This window comes from Populus alba, chromosome 6 (genome assembly GCF_005239225.2).
Source record: "Populus alba chromosome 6, ASM523922v2, whole genome shotgun sequence".
NCBI classification, from domain to species: domain Eukaryota; kingdom Viridiplantae; phylum Streptophyta; class Magnoliopsida; order Malpighiales; family Salicaceae; genus Populus; species Populus alba.
In genome coordinates, this window is record NC_133289.1 from 14,837,537 (window position 1) to 14,859,977 (window position 22,441).

General features: G+C 33.0%; 1 protein-coding gene across 1 annotated transcript; it reads left to right on the forward strand.

Annotated features, from left to right (window-relative positions):
* Positions 1-14,838: 14,838 nt before the first annotated feature.
* On the forward strand, positions 14,839-20,265 carry LOC140955671 (uncharacterized). The gene is given in 7 exon segments (XM_073409676.1): positions 14,839-15,251; positions 15,253-15,696; positions 15,853-15,955; positions 16,832-18,400; positions 18,905-19,431; positions 19,767-19,879; positions 20,018-20,265. Coding segments are annotated over 7 exon segments (3,417 nt in total).
* The last annotated feature ends 2,176 nt before the right edge of the window (positions 20,266-22,441 follow it).

Here is a 22,441-nt window from a genome sequence, read left to right on the forward strand (position 1 = left end):
CATAGAAGGGGTAAAAAAGTAATCTTGTATTATTAAGATGATATTATCTTACAACTCGTACCATCACATTTAATTAATGTAAGCATGGACTGCTTGTTCTTATTTAATGGGATTATGAAGGGCATTATAATTATTAATCTAGGCTCAAGGTATGGGAGGCTTAACGTAGAGTGACCCTTCAGCCACGCACTCAAGCTGAGGGATGTTGAGTGCAACTCATACCCTAAGCCCAAGAGAAATTGGGTTTAGCTCGCAACTGCACCTAAGAATGGTCAGTAATGACTATGCAGCTGCCCAACATGGAGCTAGGTATGGTCACATCCTTAACCCATCGTGAGGTTGGGTGTGGACATGCCCCCGCCCAACATGTAGTTACAACAATTCTGACTTCTCTTTTGTTGCTACAATTTAAACTTGAAAACGACCCTTATGAATCTTGGACTCTTATGAGAGTTTTAGGCCTATGTCTTAGCTTTCCATACATATAAACCAGACCTAAATACATGTTCTACAACTTCAGTTATGATCCAATAACCAAATGATGTTACAGTTTGAATTGAACCAGCATCTCTTATTTAAGCTTATCCCTCTCTTTATCTTTTCACTTTCAATAGTTAAACACATCAATCAATCCTTTAAATTATGAGATATGACTTCATTCAAAATGAGCATTTACCATAAATTAAAGATATCTTATGTTATCAGACTTGTTACTAAATAACATGCTGAAGTTAGGAAATTTAATGATACTTTAAGTGCAATATGATAATATAAAACCTTGATAAAAATACACGTTTAAGTACTAATCAATTTTCCTCTTTATTGCCAAAACTAAACAAACCAAAAGATTGATGTCTTATCCTAAGTACAGGAGTGTCGAAGTAATAAATAACCCGGTAAGATTGGGGTTGAACCACAAGGAGGTAAACTATATAAAATTATAAACGACAAATGAAAAGGAGTTGAATAGAACTTTTGAGATGTGATATTGATGTGAGAATTAATCAAAGATAAAAGCAATTATCAAGGTTAGAAGATCTACTAATAGTATTAGAAATAAGTATAGTATAAACTCTTTTTATTAATCAACTAGAAACCACACACAAAGGAGGTTCCAATTGGATGATTTATCCTTAATAGTTCATTATAAATTTTTAACATGATCATATTAATTATCTTATTTTAGTAACACTATACTTTTAAATATTATCAAGAATTCATGATGTTAACTTATGTTAACAACAAATCAAGTTCCTTTTACAGCACAGGTGTCTGTTATACCATATAGTAGGCTATGGAAGTTCCAAGTATTTATTGTACAAATGGTTGTACAACACAAATCTAGATTAATCATTTAACAAGCAAGGCATTAAAAGTAAGTAAGATAAAAAAAAATAAGACATGTTAATAACAAACTTTCTTGGATATAAACAATTCCATGTTGAGTTTATATTATACCTATTCTAACACCATTAATAAAACCTTTTCACCTTGACATAATAAACATAGTTAAACATTATAAAGAAGAGAAACATAAATAAACTAGATAAAAACATAGTTATGATGAAAAGCATAAATAAGAGATTAATGAAAGCAAAACTTAAACATTACAAAAATACAAAGAAAGAAAGCAAGAATATGATCTTGATTTGAAAACCAAGATGTCTAAATGTATGGCAAATGCCTCCTTTTATAGGCTAAAATTCAGAACTATTGATTTGATGAGTAATTATTGAGTGGGTGGCCACCTCTTCACTTGGTGAGAACCATTATCTTTTTGTCTGAACAAAACACTATTACTAACGTCATAATTTGAACAGAGTCTCCTGAAAGTTTTGGAAAGTTGTCTCAGCTTTCCAACAAAACATGAATGAGCTCATTTAGACTTTAGAACTCGAGATATGGGTTGAACAGTGTCTGGCCTGCATGACAGATTCTGACTTCTCTTTTGTTGTTACAATTTGAACTTGAAAACGACCATTTTGAATCTTGGACTTTTTATGAAAGTTTTAGGCCTATGTTTTAGCTTTCCATACATATAAACTAGACCTAAATCCATGTTCTACAACTCCAGTTATGATCCAATAACCGAATGATGTTCTAATTTGGATTGAATTAGCATCTCTTCTTTAAGTTTAGCCCTCTATTTGTCTTTTCACTTTCAATAGTTGAACACATCAATCAATCCTTTAAATTGTGAGATATGCCTGCATTCAAAATGAGAATTTATCATAAATTAAAGATATCTTATGTTATCAGACTTGTTATTATAAAACATGCTTAAGTTAGGGAATTTAATGATACTTTAAGTGCAATATGATAAAATAAAATCTTGATAAAATACACTTTTAAGTACTAATCATCTAGCCCAGCAATAAAAGGTTTGACTCACATGCCAGACTTCTTTTTTTAAAAAAAATAATTAAAATGTAGACGTGTCATGTCCTTTATTTAAAAATAAAATAAAAAAGTTGTAGATGACGCATTGTCTAAATTCCCATAATCCGATGAACAAAGGATCAATAGAAAATAGGGGTAGTGTTATTTTTTGCCCAAAATCTTGATTTCTCAATCCATTTTGACTCAGAATACCTAGAAAATACCTTAGAGACCTCGTTAAACCCATTTATAGCCTCAAATAAACCACAAATTGATTCAAAAACCAAAACCAACTCGAATCCAAAAAAACTTCTTGAACTTAGATCTATCATCTCAAGTGATTTTAATGCTAAAGAACACTCTCGTGCAACTCCTCTCATCGAATAGAACTTGTTGAGACAAAGACTGACTATTTTTATGTTCGAAATCAATGTTAACTGGAACACTCTCTTTACTACAAGAATTTGACAAGTCTCACTCTCCTATCTCGAACCATAGATTGAAAAATAAAGTTTTGCATCAAAATTTAAAGTATTCAATTGATGAGAATAAAAGTTTAAGGATCACAATGAAAAAAAAAAAACTACTTTTAGATTAATTCTACAGTGAATTGTGAAAGGCTAAATAGTGTATGTGTGCATACTAATTTCACCTCTTGGCTTTGTATTCTTTATAATGTTAGCTGTTTGCATAAGTTACGAAAAATAAAAAAAAAATGGTTTGCAAAACTTATTTCATTGGGGTAGATCACATGTTTTATAACAATGTTGAACATAGTTTTTTCATTCCTTTGATTTTACAAGTTAGTTTCAGTTTTTTGTTCATTTTTTTAATGCTTTTATTCTCTTTCTAAGGCTTTTAAAGTTTCTCTAAATCTTTTAAAACTGATTTTCCAATTCTTATATTTTTAAAAATTAATTGTTGTCTTGGTGGTTTAAGGGGCGTTTTCAATTAAAAGTGGTGTGTTTAGAGAACACACTCAATATATTTGGGGGGGGGGGGGGTGGTCAACGGCAGGTCATTCTATGCCTCCTAAATGTATATGATGCCTAAGCAAGAATAATCATTTCTATCTACAGAAAGTTTCTATGGATAGGAGTGGAGGTGGAGAAGAAAATTTGCAAGATTGTATGCAAACAATTGTTAAGGGAAAAGAAGAGGGGCGGGTTCATTACTGGCAAAAAATAAAGCACCTTTGTTCAAATGGCTATAGAATTTAAGTGAAGATAATCCTATAGGCTGGCAGCAATTTGTAATCCACGAATATGAGCCTTCCTTCTTAAATGGTTTGCAATATTTTAATATTCAATTGTCTTCAATATAGCGGGACATTTATTCAGTGCTTGGATCAAAAAATGAATCATGTAGGAGCTTAAGAAATTCAATAAGGTTTGTAGTTGCAGATGGAAAAATACTGAGGTTTTGGACAGACAAATGGGCAGGAAATTCTATTCTCTCACATCAATTTTCAAGGTTGTTTGCATTATCAATGCAATAAGAAGGCTGAATTTCAAGCTTTGGAACTTGGGATGACATTACTTGGATTCAGAGTCTTGCATGAGGAGGGAGTCACGGGTCTTTGAACATTAGCAGTTAACAAGCTTGGCGGGTATTATTCAACCACAGACACTATCTCAAAAAAAGTCAGATAAGAAGATTTGGGAAGCGACCACAGTTGAAATTTATACTGTAAGAAGTTGCAACTTGATATTGATAGAATTCTCTTCCCATGTGACGGTAACTGGAAATTATGTGCTGGTTGTCTATGAAAAAACAACTTCGTACAGAGGAATTTTTAGCTTGGAGAAATCTCATTAATATGGATGCAGCAAAATGTCTTTCCAGCAACAAATTTACTAAATCAACATTATACCTTCTTCTCCACTTGCTCCTGGTGTTTTTGGCCTAGAGTAATTCAATGGTGCGGAGTTTTAACCAGTTTTTCAGAATCTCTTGAAGATTTTTGTAGTCAATGGGTAGTTTTCGTTGCAACCTTGTGGAGTATTTGGTTAGCAAGGAATAATCTAGTGTTTAATGGTGTGCAGTCGAATTAGCTATCTTTTTTCAACTGTTAATGTATAGAATTTCAGTTTGGATTCATAAAATATAAGGGAATTTCACACATACAGTGTACGATTATGGACCAGCACTGTTAAGAAACACATGTTATTATGGTCTGGTTTTTAGCCTTTGTGTATGTAATCTTTTTTAAGTTTCATGCCATGTACTTTATCTTAGTTAGTCATCGTCTTTGTGGCTAACTTTCTTATATTAATAGTACTCTCGTTTATAATATATATATATATATATATATATATAAAATCCATTATCAATACTATTATAATTCGAGTAGTTTTTATAAAAAAATATATGAAATTTTAAAATGTATTAAATTATTTTTTTATTTTTAAAAAATTATTTTTTAACATTAACAAATCAAAATGGTTTAAAAATTATAAAAAAATATTAATTTAAAATAATTTTTTTTATTTTTTTTAAAAACACAGTTTGAACCGCATTTCTAAATACTATCAAAAATCTCACACACATCATACCACTATCATCAACATTCTAATCACCATTACCTTATTACTACCATCATCATTGTCATTCTACCACCATAAAAATATTCTTTACATTATTAAAAGAAACTAAAAGATATACAAGATTTATTGTAGTATAAGTTTTATTATGCATCCTCTTATATTTCGCTATAGAGTAGTGTCATTTTTATATAAAAAAAATTTATCCTTGAAATGTTTTCTCTTCAATTGGATCTTTTTTTATGGCCAATTATTTCTGGTTTGTTAAGAGGCTAGATTAAAAAAACATAGGACCAAAAATGAAAAACATGGAGAAACTTAAGTGGTCATTTGCAAATTGACCCTGATAAGTTTTCTTTGGTCCCACCTATCTTTCAATGAATACATTTTTTTATTCCGTTTAGTTTTTAAAATTTTATTTTTTTTATTCAAAATTTTATTTTATTTTATTTTATTTTTTAGTCTCTAAATTTGAAGATGAAAGAGTTGCTCGATTTTAATAGAGGAGATTAGAAAAGTGTGTTAATTAGTATTGATTTTGACTATGTAAGAGGTTGATTTTAATATTAATAAGTTTTATTCGATAAGAAAAGTTTTATTTAGATATTATTTAGTCTTTATCTTGTCTTACAACTGCATCTAGACTTGAGAAGTTTTTTTAAATTTAAATTGATTTTTTTTAGTTGATTTTTGATCAATTTAAGGTCATATAAAAGTTTATTTAGATTTCTAACGTGTTTTGTAATTTAAAATTGTCAAAAAATAATTTTTTTCTTTTTTAATCCAAGAAGTTCAAGATCTAATTTTTTGGTTACCTGAGGTGGCCAATGACAAAACCAAAAATGACACATTGTCTGGTCATTTAAAAAAAGAAAGATGGACAGGCCCCCACGCACCAATCCTTATTTTATTTTTTAGGTGAGGAGGGTGTCCAATATGCCTCGACTTTTGAACTCTTTTTAAAGGCTCTTATTTAAAAAAAAAAGGTTAATTAAAATTCATTTTATTAAAAATAGCTAAAATTATTTTTTAAAAATTATTCTATTAAATAGTATTTGGCTCGAACTTCCTTTTAAATGAGATTATGATTTTTTTTATACTAATATATGTTTTTTTATATAGCTCTTCATGATTTTTTTCTTAACGTTTAATTAAAGTTAATTATTAATTAATTAAATAAAATTATATTTAAGATATTATTTCATACCAATCAATTCAATATTTACTTTTGGATGGAGATTCTTGCCTTTTTCTTTCCCTTTTCTTTTTTAAAGGGTTAAAATGATGGTTTTCCTTGCAAGAAATAATTTTATTGTCATATAATTAAATAAAAAAATTTATTAAGCTCCTTGCAAGTCAAAATCAGGTATTTTAATTTGTATCTTTATCTTAATTTACCGGTTCAATCTTTGGTTAGCATCATAAATTATTTTTAACATTTAGTAATGCATCTAATTCTCAAATTTATTTTAGATTTGTGTTTAAAAAAATTAATTATATAAAATGCGTTGTAAATGCCTACTTTTTGTAGTGTTTATATATATAAAACAATTGTATCTAACTCCAGGCTCGCAGATAACTAATTAATTGCTAAACATCGAAGAATATACATATAAAAAATATTTACACAGAATAATTATCATTTATAAATATTTTATGCAAAACAGTAGAATTCACTTTTCTTAAAAATATGAGTTTTTAAACTTGTTACTCGATTACTCAGTTTTTAATTTGTAGAACTACCTTAACTCATAGCCTGTAATTTAGCGGTGTATTTTGAACTTGTGAGGTATGAGTTCAAATATTTCTCCTTATAATTTGAAAAGCACCTACTGGAAAAGAAAAGCAAAGTAGAGTCTCAACCACGAGAAACTAAGACGCATTTTTTCTGTCAGCTGCGTTTGATCGAAGTTCGGGATTATTCATTTTGACGATTCTTGTTTATGTGTGAAGGCAATTATCTAACTGGAGTTTTTACATATTGTAGTTCTTCTTTATTTAACTTTGCCCCCCCTCCCTTATGCAATGTGATTCAAGTATACGCTACCCACCCAAAGGATTTGATGCTGTACTTGTTTTCCGTCTAGTAGGTTTCTGGGTTAATACTTAACAAAATTATTAACTTAATCTCCACTCTTCAAAATCCTGATCGCTATAAGCCTAAGTCCAAACTCCAAAGTAATTAATTTATAAATAGAGACAGCCTCTGTGAATGCATTTAATCTCCAAAGGACTGCATGTCTCTCTCCTGGACATTACCCTTGCTTTGCCGTGTATGGGGTTCTTCTCTATTTTCTTGGCAGATGGGGGAGCTACAGCTAACATAATCTCGAATTTTAAACTTTGCCCAATTGATGCTGTTATTATTAATTAATGGAGGGACGATCACAATTCACAGCCTTACTCATTAAAGAGTTTATCATTAGTTGATGGCATATTTGCTTGCTTGTCTCATTATTTGACCTTTTCATTTTCTTCCTTGATTAGATAATAAAGATATCTTAATTGCATTAATAAATAAAATAATATTTTATGATCAACCTATGAGATATTTCCGAGTTTATTGTCCGAAAAATCAATGGCTATATCCTCGGTAGAAAACATTATATTAAAAAAAAAAAAAAAGAAATTTACACATATTTGGAAACTTTTATTATAGTTATATGGGTCAAAATTCTAAACCTATTTTGTTGAGTGATATTCAGTGGATCGTCCAAGTATTACATCGTGTGATGGAAACTTGAATATAGTAAGAACCTCACAGATTGAAGGACACATAGTAAAACAATTCATCAAAATTTTGGGAATGTAATTTATTGATAAGAACAGAATTTGGGGAAGGAATAAGAAAAAAAAGATCAGAGGTTTGGAAAAGCATGTTTGTATTATTCAACGATGCCCCATTCAATAGAATAAATGAGCCTAAATAAACCACAACATTACAAAATCTTCCATGATAATAGGAACTCAACTAATGGATCTAAAGAATAGAAAAGCTTTCATTAACTTTCCTTACTACAACTAATTATTCATTGAATATTTCAATTGCAATTAAATAAAATGAATGGAAATATCTAAGCTTTGTTCTCCACCGCTGCTTTTCAACATATGCAACTTTCAATTATGTAACGTCATTAAAGAATCATATCCATTTTTCTAAGGGCCTTGTCCTCAAAGCCGAAATTTGGATAAGTTTTCCCATATAGCATTTATGGGGAAGATCTTTTCCATTGAACCAGAATTTTTGTTTTCGAACTATATTTTTTCTTCTGAATAACATTATGGTCCAAAATAAACTCAGGTTCTGGTAACAAGGATGCATCTGCTAAGACAAGAGAAAAGGTTACTATAGTGGTATCGAAGATCGATCCCTATTTTTTCTTGAGCAAACTGACATGAAAAACATCATGTATTTACGCCTATGCTTGAAGGGCTATTTTGTACACCATCGTTCCTATTCAGGCAAGAACTTTGAAAGGTCCAAAATATATTGGTGAAAATTTCAACAATCTTTGGAAAGCCACTGATTTTTTGCGGTAAGGTTGCAATCGTAAGAATATGCAATTGCTTACCTCAAAAGTGACCTCGTGGCTATGTAGATCTGCCTGTCCATTCATGCGTACTTGTGCTTCTAACAAATTATGTCATAGTTCACAAAGAATGACCTCCCTTGTGTGCAACAAGTCTCCACTCCTTGGACTTTTATTGTTCCCAAAACATAAGATATTAGAGAGGGAGGAGGAACACCATAAACAGCTTTAAAAGCAGACAATTTAGTGGATGAATGGATGATAATATTGCATCCATATTCCTCCCACGAGAGCCATTCCATCCATCTTTTTGGTTGGTCAAAAGTGAAGCAATGTAAATATTGCTTAAAGGTGCGATTCACAACCTTGGTTTGGCCATTGGATTGTCGGTGATAATTGGAACTAAAACACAATGATGTCCCCTGCAATTTGAACAAAGATTTCCAAAAAATACTAAGGAATATTTTATCGCAATTACTGATAATGGAAAAAGGCACACTATGCAAACGCACAACATTGTTGACATAACTGTTAGCTATTGATGTGGTTGTGTAAAGGTGCTTTAGAGAGTGTTTGTTTTTTAGGTAACTTTTGTGGTTGTGGTTTAAAAAAAATAAGTTTTTAAAAAGTATGGTTTAGTTGGATTTATATACATGTTTGGTAAAAAATTATGGTTGAGAATATATGTGTAGCAAAAAACATATATAAATTATTTGGTATAGTTGTGTTTGAAAGAGTGGTTACTGTTGTTTTTCAAAGTGCTTTTTACTTGAAAATACATCAAAATAATTTTTTTTATTTTTTTTTTATATCAGCGCATCAAATTGATCTAAAACCACAAAAAAAATTGAAGTAAAAAAAAATAAAAAAAAATTCAAAGTTTTTCAAAAAGCGTTTGTGAAATGCTTTTTCACAAACAACGTTTTATAAAACTCGGTTAAAAAGGCATGTAAAAATTGCTTCACAAAAACTGTGTTTCAAACTCAATTTTTTAATGGGCCTCGCAATATAAAACGTAGTTTGGTATGTTACCAAACACCTTACTGTGTTTTTTGCATTGCAAATGCAAAAGTTAAAGGTAAACAAAATGGTATAAAAGGTGCATGCTTTGAAAGGTTATTAACAACAACCATAATCACATCGTCGCCTTGGGACGTTGGTAATCCTTTAAAAAAATCTATAGAGATTTCTATCCATAATCGTTATGGAATTGGAAGGGGCTGGAGTAGTCTGGCACAACGAAGAGTCTCATTCTTACAACAATAACACACATCATAATTCTAAATGAATTGTTTAATAGAGGTGCGGATGCCAGGCCAAACATAGCTAGCAAAAATTCAGCTAAGTGTTCTTTAAGTAACCAAAATGTTCACCCACTGGAGAAGAATTGGCATCAACCAAAACAACTAGTAGCATCGATGAAATGGGGTTCAAGTGGATTTTTCCATTTTACATCCACACACCATCCCTTTGAACTCAATTTAAGGATTGATTATTAGTTAAAGAAGCATAATAAGGATGGTGTATTACCTCTTGTTGAAGTGTTGACCACCAGTCAATAATTGGAATTAACAAAGCTTGAAATTGGACAATAGCAATGCAAGAGAGAGTGTCCGCATCTTGATTTTCTTTGCCTTTCTAGTACTAAATATAGTAATCAAATCCCACAATTTTTGGTAGCCATCTTGCTTGTGAAGGTGTGGTAATTCTCTGCTCTAGGAGATATTTTAGACTTCGATGGTCTATTATGATGACAAACAACTTCCCCAATATATATGGTCGCCATTTTTGAATAGCCTTCACTAAACCAACATTTCTTTGTCGTAGGGTGACAATAATACCTCTAAAAAGAGGTTGGGGTGTTAGTCAAACTGAAGGGCATCACTAGAAATTCATAGTGCCTATTGTGAATCTAGAAGGTGGTTTTGTGAATGTCTTCTTGCTGGATATGCATATGGTGATTGATTAGTACTTAAAAGTGCATGTTTATCAAGGTTTTATATCATCATTTTGCACTTTAAGTATCAATAACTCCTTAACGAAAGCATGTTTTATAATAACAAGTTTGATATTATAAGATACCTTAATTTATGGTAAATGCTCATTTTAAATGCAGGACTATCACATAAATAAAAGGATTGATTGATGAGTTTAAGCATTGAAAGTTAAAGGACAAAGAGATGGCCAAACTTAGAAAAGAGATGTCGGTGCAGTCCAAACCGGAACATTGCTCGGTAATTGGATCATATCTGGAGCTCTAGATCTCGGATTTAGGTCCATTTTATATGGATGGAAAGGTAAAACATAGGCCTACAACTTTCATTAGACACCAAGATCAAAGAAGGCCGTTTTCAAGTCCAAATTATAGGAACAATGAAGAAGTCCGAAGCTGTCCTGCAGCCCAGACACTATTTAGTGTTCAGCCCATATCTTGAGTTCTAGAAGTCCAAATGACCTCATCTTTTTAGAACATTCCTGAGGATTCTGGGCAAATTATGATGTTAGCAATGACGTCTTGATCAGACAAGAAGATAAGGATTGTTAGCAAGTCAAGATGTGGCCACCCACTCATCAATTAGTCAACAAATCAATAGTTCCAAATTTTGGCCTATAAAAGGAGGCACTTACCATGTATTGAGGCATCTTGGTTTCCAGATCAAGATCATGCTCTTGCTTTCTCTCTTTGTATTGCTTATGTTTTGCTTTCATTAATATCAAGTTTATGCACTTCATTTCCTTTCCTTTACTTAGTTAACTTCTTTCTCATTTATGTTCTTATCTTGTTTATTTATGTTTCTTTCTTTCATTATGTTTAACTAAGTTAATTATGTCAAGGTGAAAAGGGTACACTAATGGTGTAAGAATAAGTATAATATAAACTTAACATGGACCTTAATGTTGGATACTAACATGTTTTATATTTGTTATCTTGTTCACTTTTAATACTTTACTTGTTAAATGGTTAATCTAGATTTATGTTATATAACACTTGGTACAACAAATACTCGGTACTTTCATAGCCCATACTGTATGGTATAACCGACACCTGAGCTATGAAAGGACTTGATTTGTTGTTAACATAAGTTATAATAATGAATGCCTGCCAACATTTACAAGTATTAGCTTTATTCGAATAAGATAACTAATGTAATCATGTTATCAATTTATAATTTGATTGGAACCTCCTTTATGTGTGGTTTCCAATTGAGTAATAAGAGTTTATATTATACTTGTTTGAAGTACCATTAGTGGATCCTCTAACCTTGACATTTGTTTTTATCGTTGCTTAATCCTTACGTTAATCTTCCAACTCAAAGTTCTCATTAATTTCTTCATCTTCTTCTGTTATTATATTATTATTATTATTATTATTATTTACATTCTGTTTATATTATATAATATATATCTTTGATCTTTTCATAAACTCAGTATATAGGCTGGAAACCTGTGACCCGATCTTTTAGATCATTCTCAGGTATAACAACACCACGTACTGAGTATAATAATAATAATTATTGTTATTGTTGTTGTTGTTGTTATTGATGTTATTGTTGTTGTTGTCTTGTTATTTATAATTTATACAATTAACCTCTCTGTGGTTCGACCCCGGTCTTGCCGGGTTATTTATTACTTCGACACTCCTGCACTTGGGAGAAGACATCAAGCTTTTGGTCGTGTCAAGTTTTTGGCGCCGTTGCCGGGGAGGTAAATTCTTGTATAAATTATAATATTTATTTTATTTTATCTTTTCACTTTCCATTTTATTTAACTTTTGTTTCTTTTGTTTTCTTTTGTTTCGTTTTCTTCTCTTTTCTTTTCTTCCTTTTATTCTCTTTTTACACGTGCATGAGAGTTTGGTCATGATTAGTACTTAAAAGTGCATGTTTATCAAGGTTTTATATCATCATTTTGCACTTGAAGTATCAATAACTCCTTAACTAAAGCATGTTTTATAATAACAAGTTTGATATTATAAGATATCTTAATTTATGGTAAATGCTCATTTTAAATGCAGGACTATCACATAAATAAAAGGATTGATTGATGAGTTTAAACATTGAAAGTTAAAGGACAAAGAGATGGCCAAACTTAGAAAAGAGATGTCGGTGCAGTCCAAACTGGAACATTGCTCGGTAATTGGATCATATCTGGAGCTCTAGATCTCGGATTTAGGTCCATTTTATATGGATGGAAAGGTAAAACATAGGCCTACAACTTTCATTAGACACCAAGATCAAAGAAGGCCGTTTTCAAGTCCAAATTATAGGAACAATGAAGAAGTCCGAAGCTGTCCTGCAGCCCAGACACTATTTAGTGTTCAGCCCATATCTTGAGTTCTAGAAGTCCAAATGACCTCATCTTTTTTTTGTTGGAAAGCTGAGACAATTTCCTAGAACATTCTTGAGGATTCTGGGCAAATTATGATGTTAGCAATGACGTCTTGATCAGACAAGAAGATAAGGATTGTTATCTAGTCAAGATGTGGCCACCCACTCATCAATTAGTCAACAAATCAATAGTTCCAAATTTTGGCCTATAAAAGGAGGCACTTACCATGTATTGAGGCATCTTGGTGTTCAGATCAAGATCATGCTCTTGCTTTCTCTCTTTGTATTGCTTATGTCTTGCTTTCATTAATATCAAGTTTATGCACTTCATTTCCTTTCCTTTGTCTAGTTAACTTCTTTCTCATTTATGTTCTTGTCTTGCTCATTTATGTTTCTTTCTTTTATTATGTCTAGCTAAGTTAATTATGTCAAGGTGAAAAGGGTACACTAATGGTGTAAGAACAAGTATAATATAAACTTAACATGGACCTTAACGTTGGATACTAACATGTTTTATATTTGTTATCTTGTTCACTTTAATACTTTGCTTGTTAAATGGTTAATCTAGATTTATGTTGTGTAACACTTGGTACAACAAATACTTGGCACTTTCATAGCCCATACTGTATGGTTTAACCGACACCTGAGCTATGAAAGGCACTTGATTTGTTGTTAACACAAGTTATAATCATGAATGCCTGCCAACATTTACAAGTATTAGCTTTATTCGAATAAGATAATTAATGTAATCATGTTAACAATTTATAATCTGATTGGAACCTCCTTTATGTGTGGTTTCCAATTGAGTAATAAGAGTTTATATTATACTTGTTTGAAGTAGCATAAGTGGATCCTCTAACCTTGACATTTGTTTTTATCATTGTTTAATCCTTACGTTAATCTTTTATCTCAAAGTTCTCATTAATTTCTTCATCTTCTGTTATTATTATTATTATCATTGTTATTATTATTATTATTTACATTCTGTTTATACTATATAATATATATCTTTGATCTTTTCATAAAGTCAGTATATAGGCTGGAAACCTGTGACCCGATCTTTAGATCATTCTCAGGTATAACAACGCCACGTACTGAGTATTATTATTGTTGTTGTTGTTGTTGTCTTGTTATTTATAATTTATACAATTAACCTCTCTGTGGTTCGACCCCGGTCTTGCCGGGTTATTTATTACTTCGACACTCCTGCACTTGGGAAGAGACATCAAGCTTTTGGTCGTGTCAAGTTTTTGGCGCCGTTGCCGGGGAGGTAAATTCTTGTATAAATTATAATATTTAATTTAGTTTCTCTTTTCACTCTTCATTTTATTTAACTTTTGTTTTCTTTGTTTTGTTTTGTTTTGTTTCTTTTTCTTCTATTTTCTTTTCTTCCTTTTATTCTCTTCTTACACGTGCATGAGAGTTTGGTCACGTACATTAAGTGGTCGACTTTGTAGGGTATCTTCATCATTTTCAGAAAATATGGCCGAAGAAGATAATCAATCGCTTCATAATGAGAATAATGAGAATAACCGTATGAGAACACTTAGAGACCACATGAATCCCACAAGAACAAGTGCACCCTCATGCATAGTTTTCCCTCCTGATGCATCTCATTTTAATTTTAAGCCAGACATTATTCAACTTTTACCATCTTTTCATGGCTTAGACTTAGAAAATCCATACTTGCATTTAAGGGAATTTGAGGAGGTCTGTAATACCTATAATGACTCAAATTGTAGCATGAACACCATTCGATTAAAGCTTTTTCCTTTTTCATTAAAAGATAAAGCTAAAACATGGCTACAAAATTTGAGACCGGGATCCATTCGTGCTTGGGATGAAATGCAACAACAATTTTTAAAGAAGTTTTTTCCATCTCACAGAACAAACTCTTTCAAAAGACAAATCATCACTTTCACTCAAAAACCAGGAGAAACATTTTACCAATGTTGGGATAGGTATCGAGATTTGCTTAATACTTGCCCACATCATGGTTTTGAAACATGGAGATTGGTTTCACATTTTTATGAAGGTTTAACGCCTAGAGATAGGCAAATGGTTGAATTGATGTGCAATGGAACTTTCGAAGATAAAGACCCTAATGAAGCAATGGAGTACCTAGACTTGCTAGCCGAAAATGCTCAAAATTGGGACACCACAGGTACTTATGAGGCACCAAGTAAAACTCAACCCCATACATCTAGTGGAGGTATGCACAACCTTAGGGAAGATCATGACCTCCAAGCCAAGTTTGCATCTTTAGCTAGAAAAGTCGAGGCACTAGAATTAAAAAAGAGTGGTCAATTAAAATATGTTCAAGACATTGTGTGTCAAATCTGTGAAATAAATGAGCATGCAACCAATGATTGTCCAACTTTGCCTTCTTTCAAGGAATGCCTCCATGAACAAGCCCATGCTTTAAACAGTTTCCAAAGACCCAACCATAACCCATACTCACAAACATATAGGGGGTTGGAGAAATCACCTAAATTTTAGTTGGAAGAGTGATAGCAACAATGCACAAACTTCACATCCACCGTTTCGAGCACACCATAATTTCCAAAATTCTCATGGATATGCACCTCCTTATGCTCCACCTCCTAGAAGAAATTTTGAGGAAACATTGCATGCATTCATTGAAAAGCAGGAGACAATCAACACTCAACTTGCTCAAAGCATGACCGATTTTAAAGATGCTCTTGCAAAATTAACATCTGCTCTCAGTTTCCAAGAGAAAGGTAAGTTTCCTTCTCAACCACAGCAAAATCCAAAGGGGCAATACAATGCAAATGCAAGTAGTTCTGGAAGCCAACACATGGATCAAGTCAAATCAGTCATCACTCTTCGTAGTGGTAAGGTTATTGAAAAACCTATTCTTGAACCTTGTGAGAAAGATGATGAGTCTATCTCTGAGGGTAAGGAAGGGGTTGAACCTGAACATTGCAAAGAAAAGGCTGATTCCCCGCCAGCACTTCCATTTCCTCATGCCATGATCAAACAAAGGAAAGTTAGTCACAACTCTGAAATCTTTGAAATTTTCAAACAGGTAAGGATCAATATACCTTTGTTGGATGCTATTAAACAGGTTCCTTCCTATGCTAAATTTTTGAAAGATCTGTGCACTGTGAAGAGAAAATTGAATGTGAAAAAGAAAGCATTTTTAGCCGAACAAGTAAGTGCCATTCTTCAGAACAATAATGCTTTGAAATATAAAGACCCTGGTTGTCCTACAATTTCTTGCTTTATTGGAGAACATAAAATTGAAAGAGCCTTACTTGATCTTGGAGCTAGTGTGAATTTACTTTCATATTCAGTTTTTCAGAGTCTCAATCTAGGTGAGTTAAAACCAACCTCTGTAACTCTTTTACTCGCCGATAGATCTGTAAAAGTGCCTAGAGGAATAATTGAAGATGTGTTGGTACAAGTTGATAAATTCATTTATCCTGTGGATTTTGTTGTCTTGGACACGCAACCTGTTGAAGCATGTAATTCAATTCCTGTCATTTTAGGACGTCCATTTCTTGCCACTTCTAATGCATTGATTAATTGTAGGAATGGACTGATGAAGTTATCATTTGGAAACATGACATTGGAGATGAATATTTTCAACATTTACAAGCAACCTGGAGATGATAATGATTTACAGGAAGTGGACTTTATTGAAAAATTAGTTCATGATCAATTTCAAACCACTTCTAGTGAAACTGAGATTGATGAATCTGATGATTTGCAAATGGTCTACTTTCAGGAATCAAAGGCATGCAATTGGAAACCACAAATTGAAGAATTTCCACCACGATCAATTGAGCCCATACCTTCAAGTGTTCAACCACCAAAACCTGAATTGAGGCCGTTACCATTTAATCTCAAATACTCATTTTTGGGAGAAAATGAAACTTTTCCGGTAATAATCTCTTCCAAACTTAATGCGCATCAAGAAGGTAAGTTATTACAGACTCTGAAAATGCACAAAAATGCATTAGGATGGACCATAGCTGACATAAAAGGAATTAGCCCTTTGATTTGCACACACAGGATTTATTTGGAGGAAAATGCTAAACCCTCTAGAGAAATGCAACGAAGGCTTAATCCTAATATGAAAGAAGTAGTGAAAAATGAAGTCATTAAGCTTCTAGATAATGGAATCATTTATCCTATTTCTGATAGCAAATGGGTAAGTCCTACCCAAGTTGTACCCAAAAAGTCTGGAGTCACTGTGATAACAAATGAGAAAAATGAGTTAATTCCAACTAGGACTGTTACGGGTTGGCGCATGTGCATTGACTATAGGAAACTTAATTCAATGACAAGAAAAGATAATTTCCCTTTACCTTTCATGGACCAAATCCTAGAAAGAGTTGCAGGTCATGAATTTTATTGTTTCCTAGATGGTTATTCAGGTTACAATCAAATTGAAATTGCATTGGAAGATCAAGAGAAGACTACTTTCACATGTCCATTTGGTACTTTTGCATATCGAAGGATGCCTTTTGGATTATGTAATGCACCAGCCATGTTTCAAAGATGCATGCTTAGCATATTCAGTGATATGGTTGAACGTTTTCTTGAAATTTTTATGGATGATTTTTCTGTTTTTGGTGATTCATTTGATGATTGTTTGACTAACTTAGAAAAGGTTTTGAGCAGGTGTGAAGAGAAGAATCTTGTACTGAATTGGGAAAAATGTCACTTTATGGTAACAAACGGCATTGTACTTGGTCACATTGTTTCATCGAAAGGAATTGAGGTTGACAAATCTAAAATCGAGTTAATTGCCAACTTACCAACACCAAAATCTGTTAAAGATGTTAGATCATTCTTAGGACATGCTGGTTTTTACAGAAGGTTCATCAAAGATTTTAGTGTAATATCTAAGCCTTTGAGTAACCTTCTAACAAAGGATAATATTTTTGAATGGACTGAACATTGTGAGGAAGCCTTTGTTAAACTTAAAAACTTGCTTACTTCTGCTCCTGTCATTCAACCTCCTGATTGGTCATTACCTTTTGAAATAATGTGTGACGCTAGTGATTATGTCGTGGGTGCTGTCTTGGGACAAAGGAAAGATAAGAAACCTTATGTGATTTACTATGCAAGTAAAACTTTAAATAGTGCTCAAATGAATTACACTACCACTGAAAAAGAATTACTTGCAGTAGTATTTGCATGTGACAAGTTCAGATCTTATCTTGTTGGCTCACCTGTTATTGTTTTTAGTGATCATGCAGCATTGAAATATCTTCTCTCTAAGAAAGATTCTAAGGCTAGATTGGTGCGGTGGATTTTGTTACTTCAAGAATTTGATATCACAATCAAAGACAAGAAAGGCACCGAAAATGTTGTCGCGGATCATTTGTCAAGATTGACAACCGATTCGAGATCTGACATTACACCAATCGATGACTACTTTCCTGATGAATCTTTATTTTCTGTCTCTACGATGCCTTGGTTTGCTAATATTGTTAATTTTCTTGTTTCAGGACAATTGCCAGCTCATTGGAGTACCCAAGTTAAAAGAAAGTTCTTGAACGAAGTAAAGAAATTTTATTGGGATGACCCTTATTTATTCAAATATTGTCCTGATCAAATATTTCGAAGATGCATTCCTGACAATGAGGTAAGTAGTGTCATTAAATTTTGTCATTCTGAGGCATGTAGGGGTCATTTCTCATCAAGAAAGACAACTGCAAAAATCTTACAAAGTGGATTCTATTGGCCCACCATGTTCAAAGACTCACATGCATTCTGTAAGATTTGTGAAAATTATCAAAAGTTGGGATCTATTTCGAAACGTCACATGATGCCTTTAAATCCTATTCTTGTCATTGAGATCTTTGATTGTTGGGGTATAGATTTCATGGGTCCATTTCCTCCATCATTTGGTTTCTTGTACATATTGGTCGCAGTAGATTATGTTTCAAAATGGATAGAGGCAATTCCAAGTCGAACCAATGATCACAAAATAGTGATAAAGTTTTTGAAAGAAAACATTTTAAGTCGATTTGGAATCCCTCGAGCCATGATAAGTGACGGTGGAACACACTTTTGCAACAAGCCATTTGAGTCTTTAATGAAGAAATATGGAATCACACATAAAGTTGCCACCCCTTATCACCCTCAGACAAGTGGACAAGTAGAGCTTGCTAATAGGGAGATCAAACAGATCTTGGAGAAAACAGTGAACCCTAATAGGAAAGACTGGTCTTTAAGACTTAATGATGCACTTTGGGCTTATCGAACTACTTATAAAACATCATTAGGTATGTCACCTTATAGACTAGTCTATGGAAAACCTTGTCACTTGCCTGTGGAAATTGAACATAAAGCTTATTGGGCTATTAAAGCTTTCAATTCAAGCCTTGATGATGCTAGTCAGCTGCGAAAATTGCAAATAAATGAGCTTGAGAAAATAAGAAATGATGCATATGACAATTCAAAAATTCATAAAGCAAGAATTAAAGAGTTTCATGACAAGAAAATACTGAGAAAAACATTCAATGTTGGTCAAAAAGTCTTGCTTTATAATTCTCGACTCCATTTATTTCCTGGAAAACTAAGAACAAGATGGAGCGGTCCTTTTATTGTGAAACATGTGTATCCATATGGGGCCTGTGATATTGAGAATCCAAAGAATGGCAATGTTTTCAAGGTAAATGGGCATCGTTTGAAAGTTTATTTTGACAATTTTTCGGTTGAAAATGACTCTATTGAATTGAGTGATCCTGTATATAAAGATTGATTCTTTTTCTCACATTGTTTTGTGTTTTGTTGTTTTGCAAGTCTCTCTTTCACCCCGGTCAAATGGCGGATAACGGTACTCCGTGACTTAAGTCGGTTCTTTCAGTTTCCCAAATAACTGATATCTGTATATGTTTGTATAATTCTTAGCTCTTTCTTCCTTCTTTGAATCGCTTCTCTAATTCTCTTTTGAAAATGGACACCACTCTTGAAAAGTTGAAAAGGTATTTTCCCGCTTTGCCTCCAAATGCGATTAATAAAATTTACCGTGCTAGGTGTGCAAGATTGAGGTTGTTAATGAATCATGGAATTCCTGAAGATATCCATTGGTTAATTGAAGCAAAGGTTCGATTATCAGGTGAGTCATCCAATTCTTTCATTTCACACATGCCTGGAATAGGTAAAAGCACTTTTGCAAAGAAACGTCGTGCAAAACGACTGAAAGTCTGTCATCGATGTGCCAAATGGACTTGTAATATGACATGTCGTTCTTTAGGAATGGTATCTGTAAACCGTGAAGATAAGATACAATTCATTAAGGATGGCCTGAGTAAGGGGTCTTTAGATAATCTTTTGTTGACCCTTGAGACGCATCCTAGTGGAGATGTGCATCGTGTAATTCATGATTTATGGCCACAATTCCATAAAGAACATGATCGACTTAGTCTTGGGAATCTGACTAAAAAAGACCCTGTTTGCCAGTTTTTAAGAAAACTGGATGGGAAGCCTATCCCCGACCCATAGAGGGCGTTTAAGCCGTTCTTGGACGTAAAACCAAGGGAAGATGTGAGCCACAATCACAACTACCTGTACATACATGCTTTTTCAAAATAAATAATTAATAAAGAGAGAGAGAGAGAGTTTGTGAGACTATAGCTGGCCTATATATAGGTGGTATGATTGCATTTTCACTTTTTCATCTATAAATTCTTCTCTTCCTTCCCTTCATTTCTACTCATCCCATATATTCATCAAATATAGAAGTGTGTAGAAATGGCAGGTTCCTCAAGTCATCATATAAGAAATATTTGTGTTTTCGGTGGATCCAGTTCTGGGAAAGAAAAAGAGTTTTTAGAATCAGCAAATCATCTTGGTCGGGTACTAGCTGAGAGAAAGATTCATTTAGTGTATGGGGGAGGCAGCCTTGGGTTAATGGGAGGTGTGTTAATGGCTGCATTTTTAGGAGGCAGTCAAGTTTTGGGGGTTGTCCCCAAAGCTTTAGCAACTGGGGACATCATTGGAAAAACAATTGGAGAGGAACTACAGGTCCCAACAATGTCTGACCGACTGAATACCATGTTTAACCATGCTGATGCCTTCATTGCCTTACCAGGTGGTCTGGGCATATTGGAAGAGATCTTTCATATTTCATCTTGGGCCCAACTGCACATTCACCATAAACCTATAGGTTTGTTAAATGTTAATGGTTTTTATGATAAGTTGCTGTCTTTCCTTGATCAAGCTGTGGAACAGGAATTTCTAACATCTTCGGCACGACGAATCATAATCTCTGCTGCTACTGCTGAACAATTGATTGACCAACTACAATCTTTCATCCCTGTCATTGATCCCTGCATGAGTCGGCTAGATTGGTCAACTAAGGAAAGCCGTAAAAAGCTTAGATTAGATTTGAGCCTTCATCTGTGAAACCTTGTGTCTTTTGGTTTTATTAATAGCATATTATTTTGTTTTTGTTACTTCTTATGTTTGTTTAAGTGTGTTTCAGGTTTGTCATTGTTCGCTGTTTCAGGTGATGTCTTCTATACTCTATCTTTCTACCTTCGAACATTGAGGACAATGTCTCGTTTTGGTTGGGGGAGAGGGTAGTAGTTTAAAAAAAAAAAAATACTAACTTGCTAACTGTTTTTGCTATTATTAAAACCATTTGACAAAATTGTTATTAGGATGGCAGAGTATGGAATCAATTTTATTGACTCTAGAGACGCATCTTAGTAAGTTTCATTACCAAGGTCTATCATAATACTTCTTGAAATATTCAGGTTTACAAACTCTCACATTGTTATCACTTGATTCTGCTCCTATACTCATTTAACAAGTATTATTAAACCTTCATTTTCACACACACACTTTAACATATGATTGTGGGTTGCACATTGGATTATTACATTAATTATGTTCTTTTGTTGAAGGTAACAACTAAGGGAAAAGGATAGTATATAATTTGCAAAGAAAAAAAAAAAAAAGATAGTATTGATGATAATAAAACGTGGATAAGTTTGGTTTCGTAGCCTCCCTAACCTAAGCAATTAAGCCCGAAGGGGTGTTTTAACACCTAATACCCTAAAGTCAACTGACTTGGGAGCTATTGGCTCAAAACTTGTTACATGGGTTAAGGAGAAAAGCTTAAGGGAATCAAACATTGCACTATCTACGTATCAGTATCTGCAACCCGAGTTGTTAAGCTCGTAGGGGTGTCTCAACACCTAATGCCCTAAGACCAACTGGTCTGGGAGTCATTAGCCTAAAACTCGTTACATGGGTTAAAGATACATTGTGTTTTAAGTTGTATGTGTATATAAATAAAAAGAAAAAAAAAAGAAAAAAAAAAGAGAAAAAAAAAAAGAAGAAAAAAATCCCAACCCAAGGAAGTTCACCTTAAACATTTGAACATAATATTGTTTTCTTCCAACAAAAGCCCCATCATCTATGTTTTCATTGAGCACACAAAAAGAAGGTTTATTAATATCTTGTTTACGAAGTATGAAGCAGGAATATAAATTTAATGAGAGTTTGTTTATCTGGATAGATTAATGGAAGTTGAATGATGAATGCCTTGCTTTGTGGAACTTGCAAATTGTTTCTCTATTTTAACGCTTTAGATTACTAGGGACTAGTAATAAGCTGGTTGGGGGGTGTGATTAGTACTTAAAAGTGCATGTTTATCAAGGTTTTATATCAT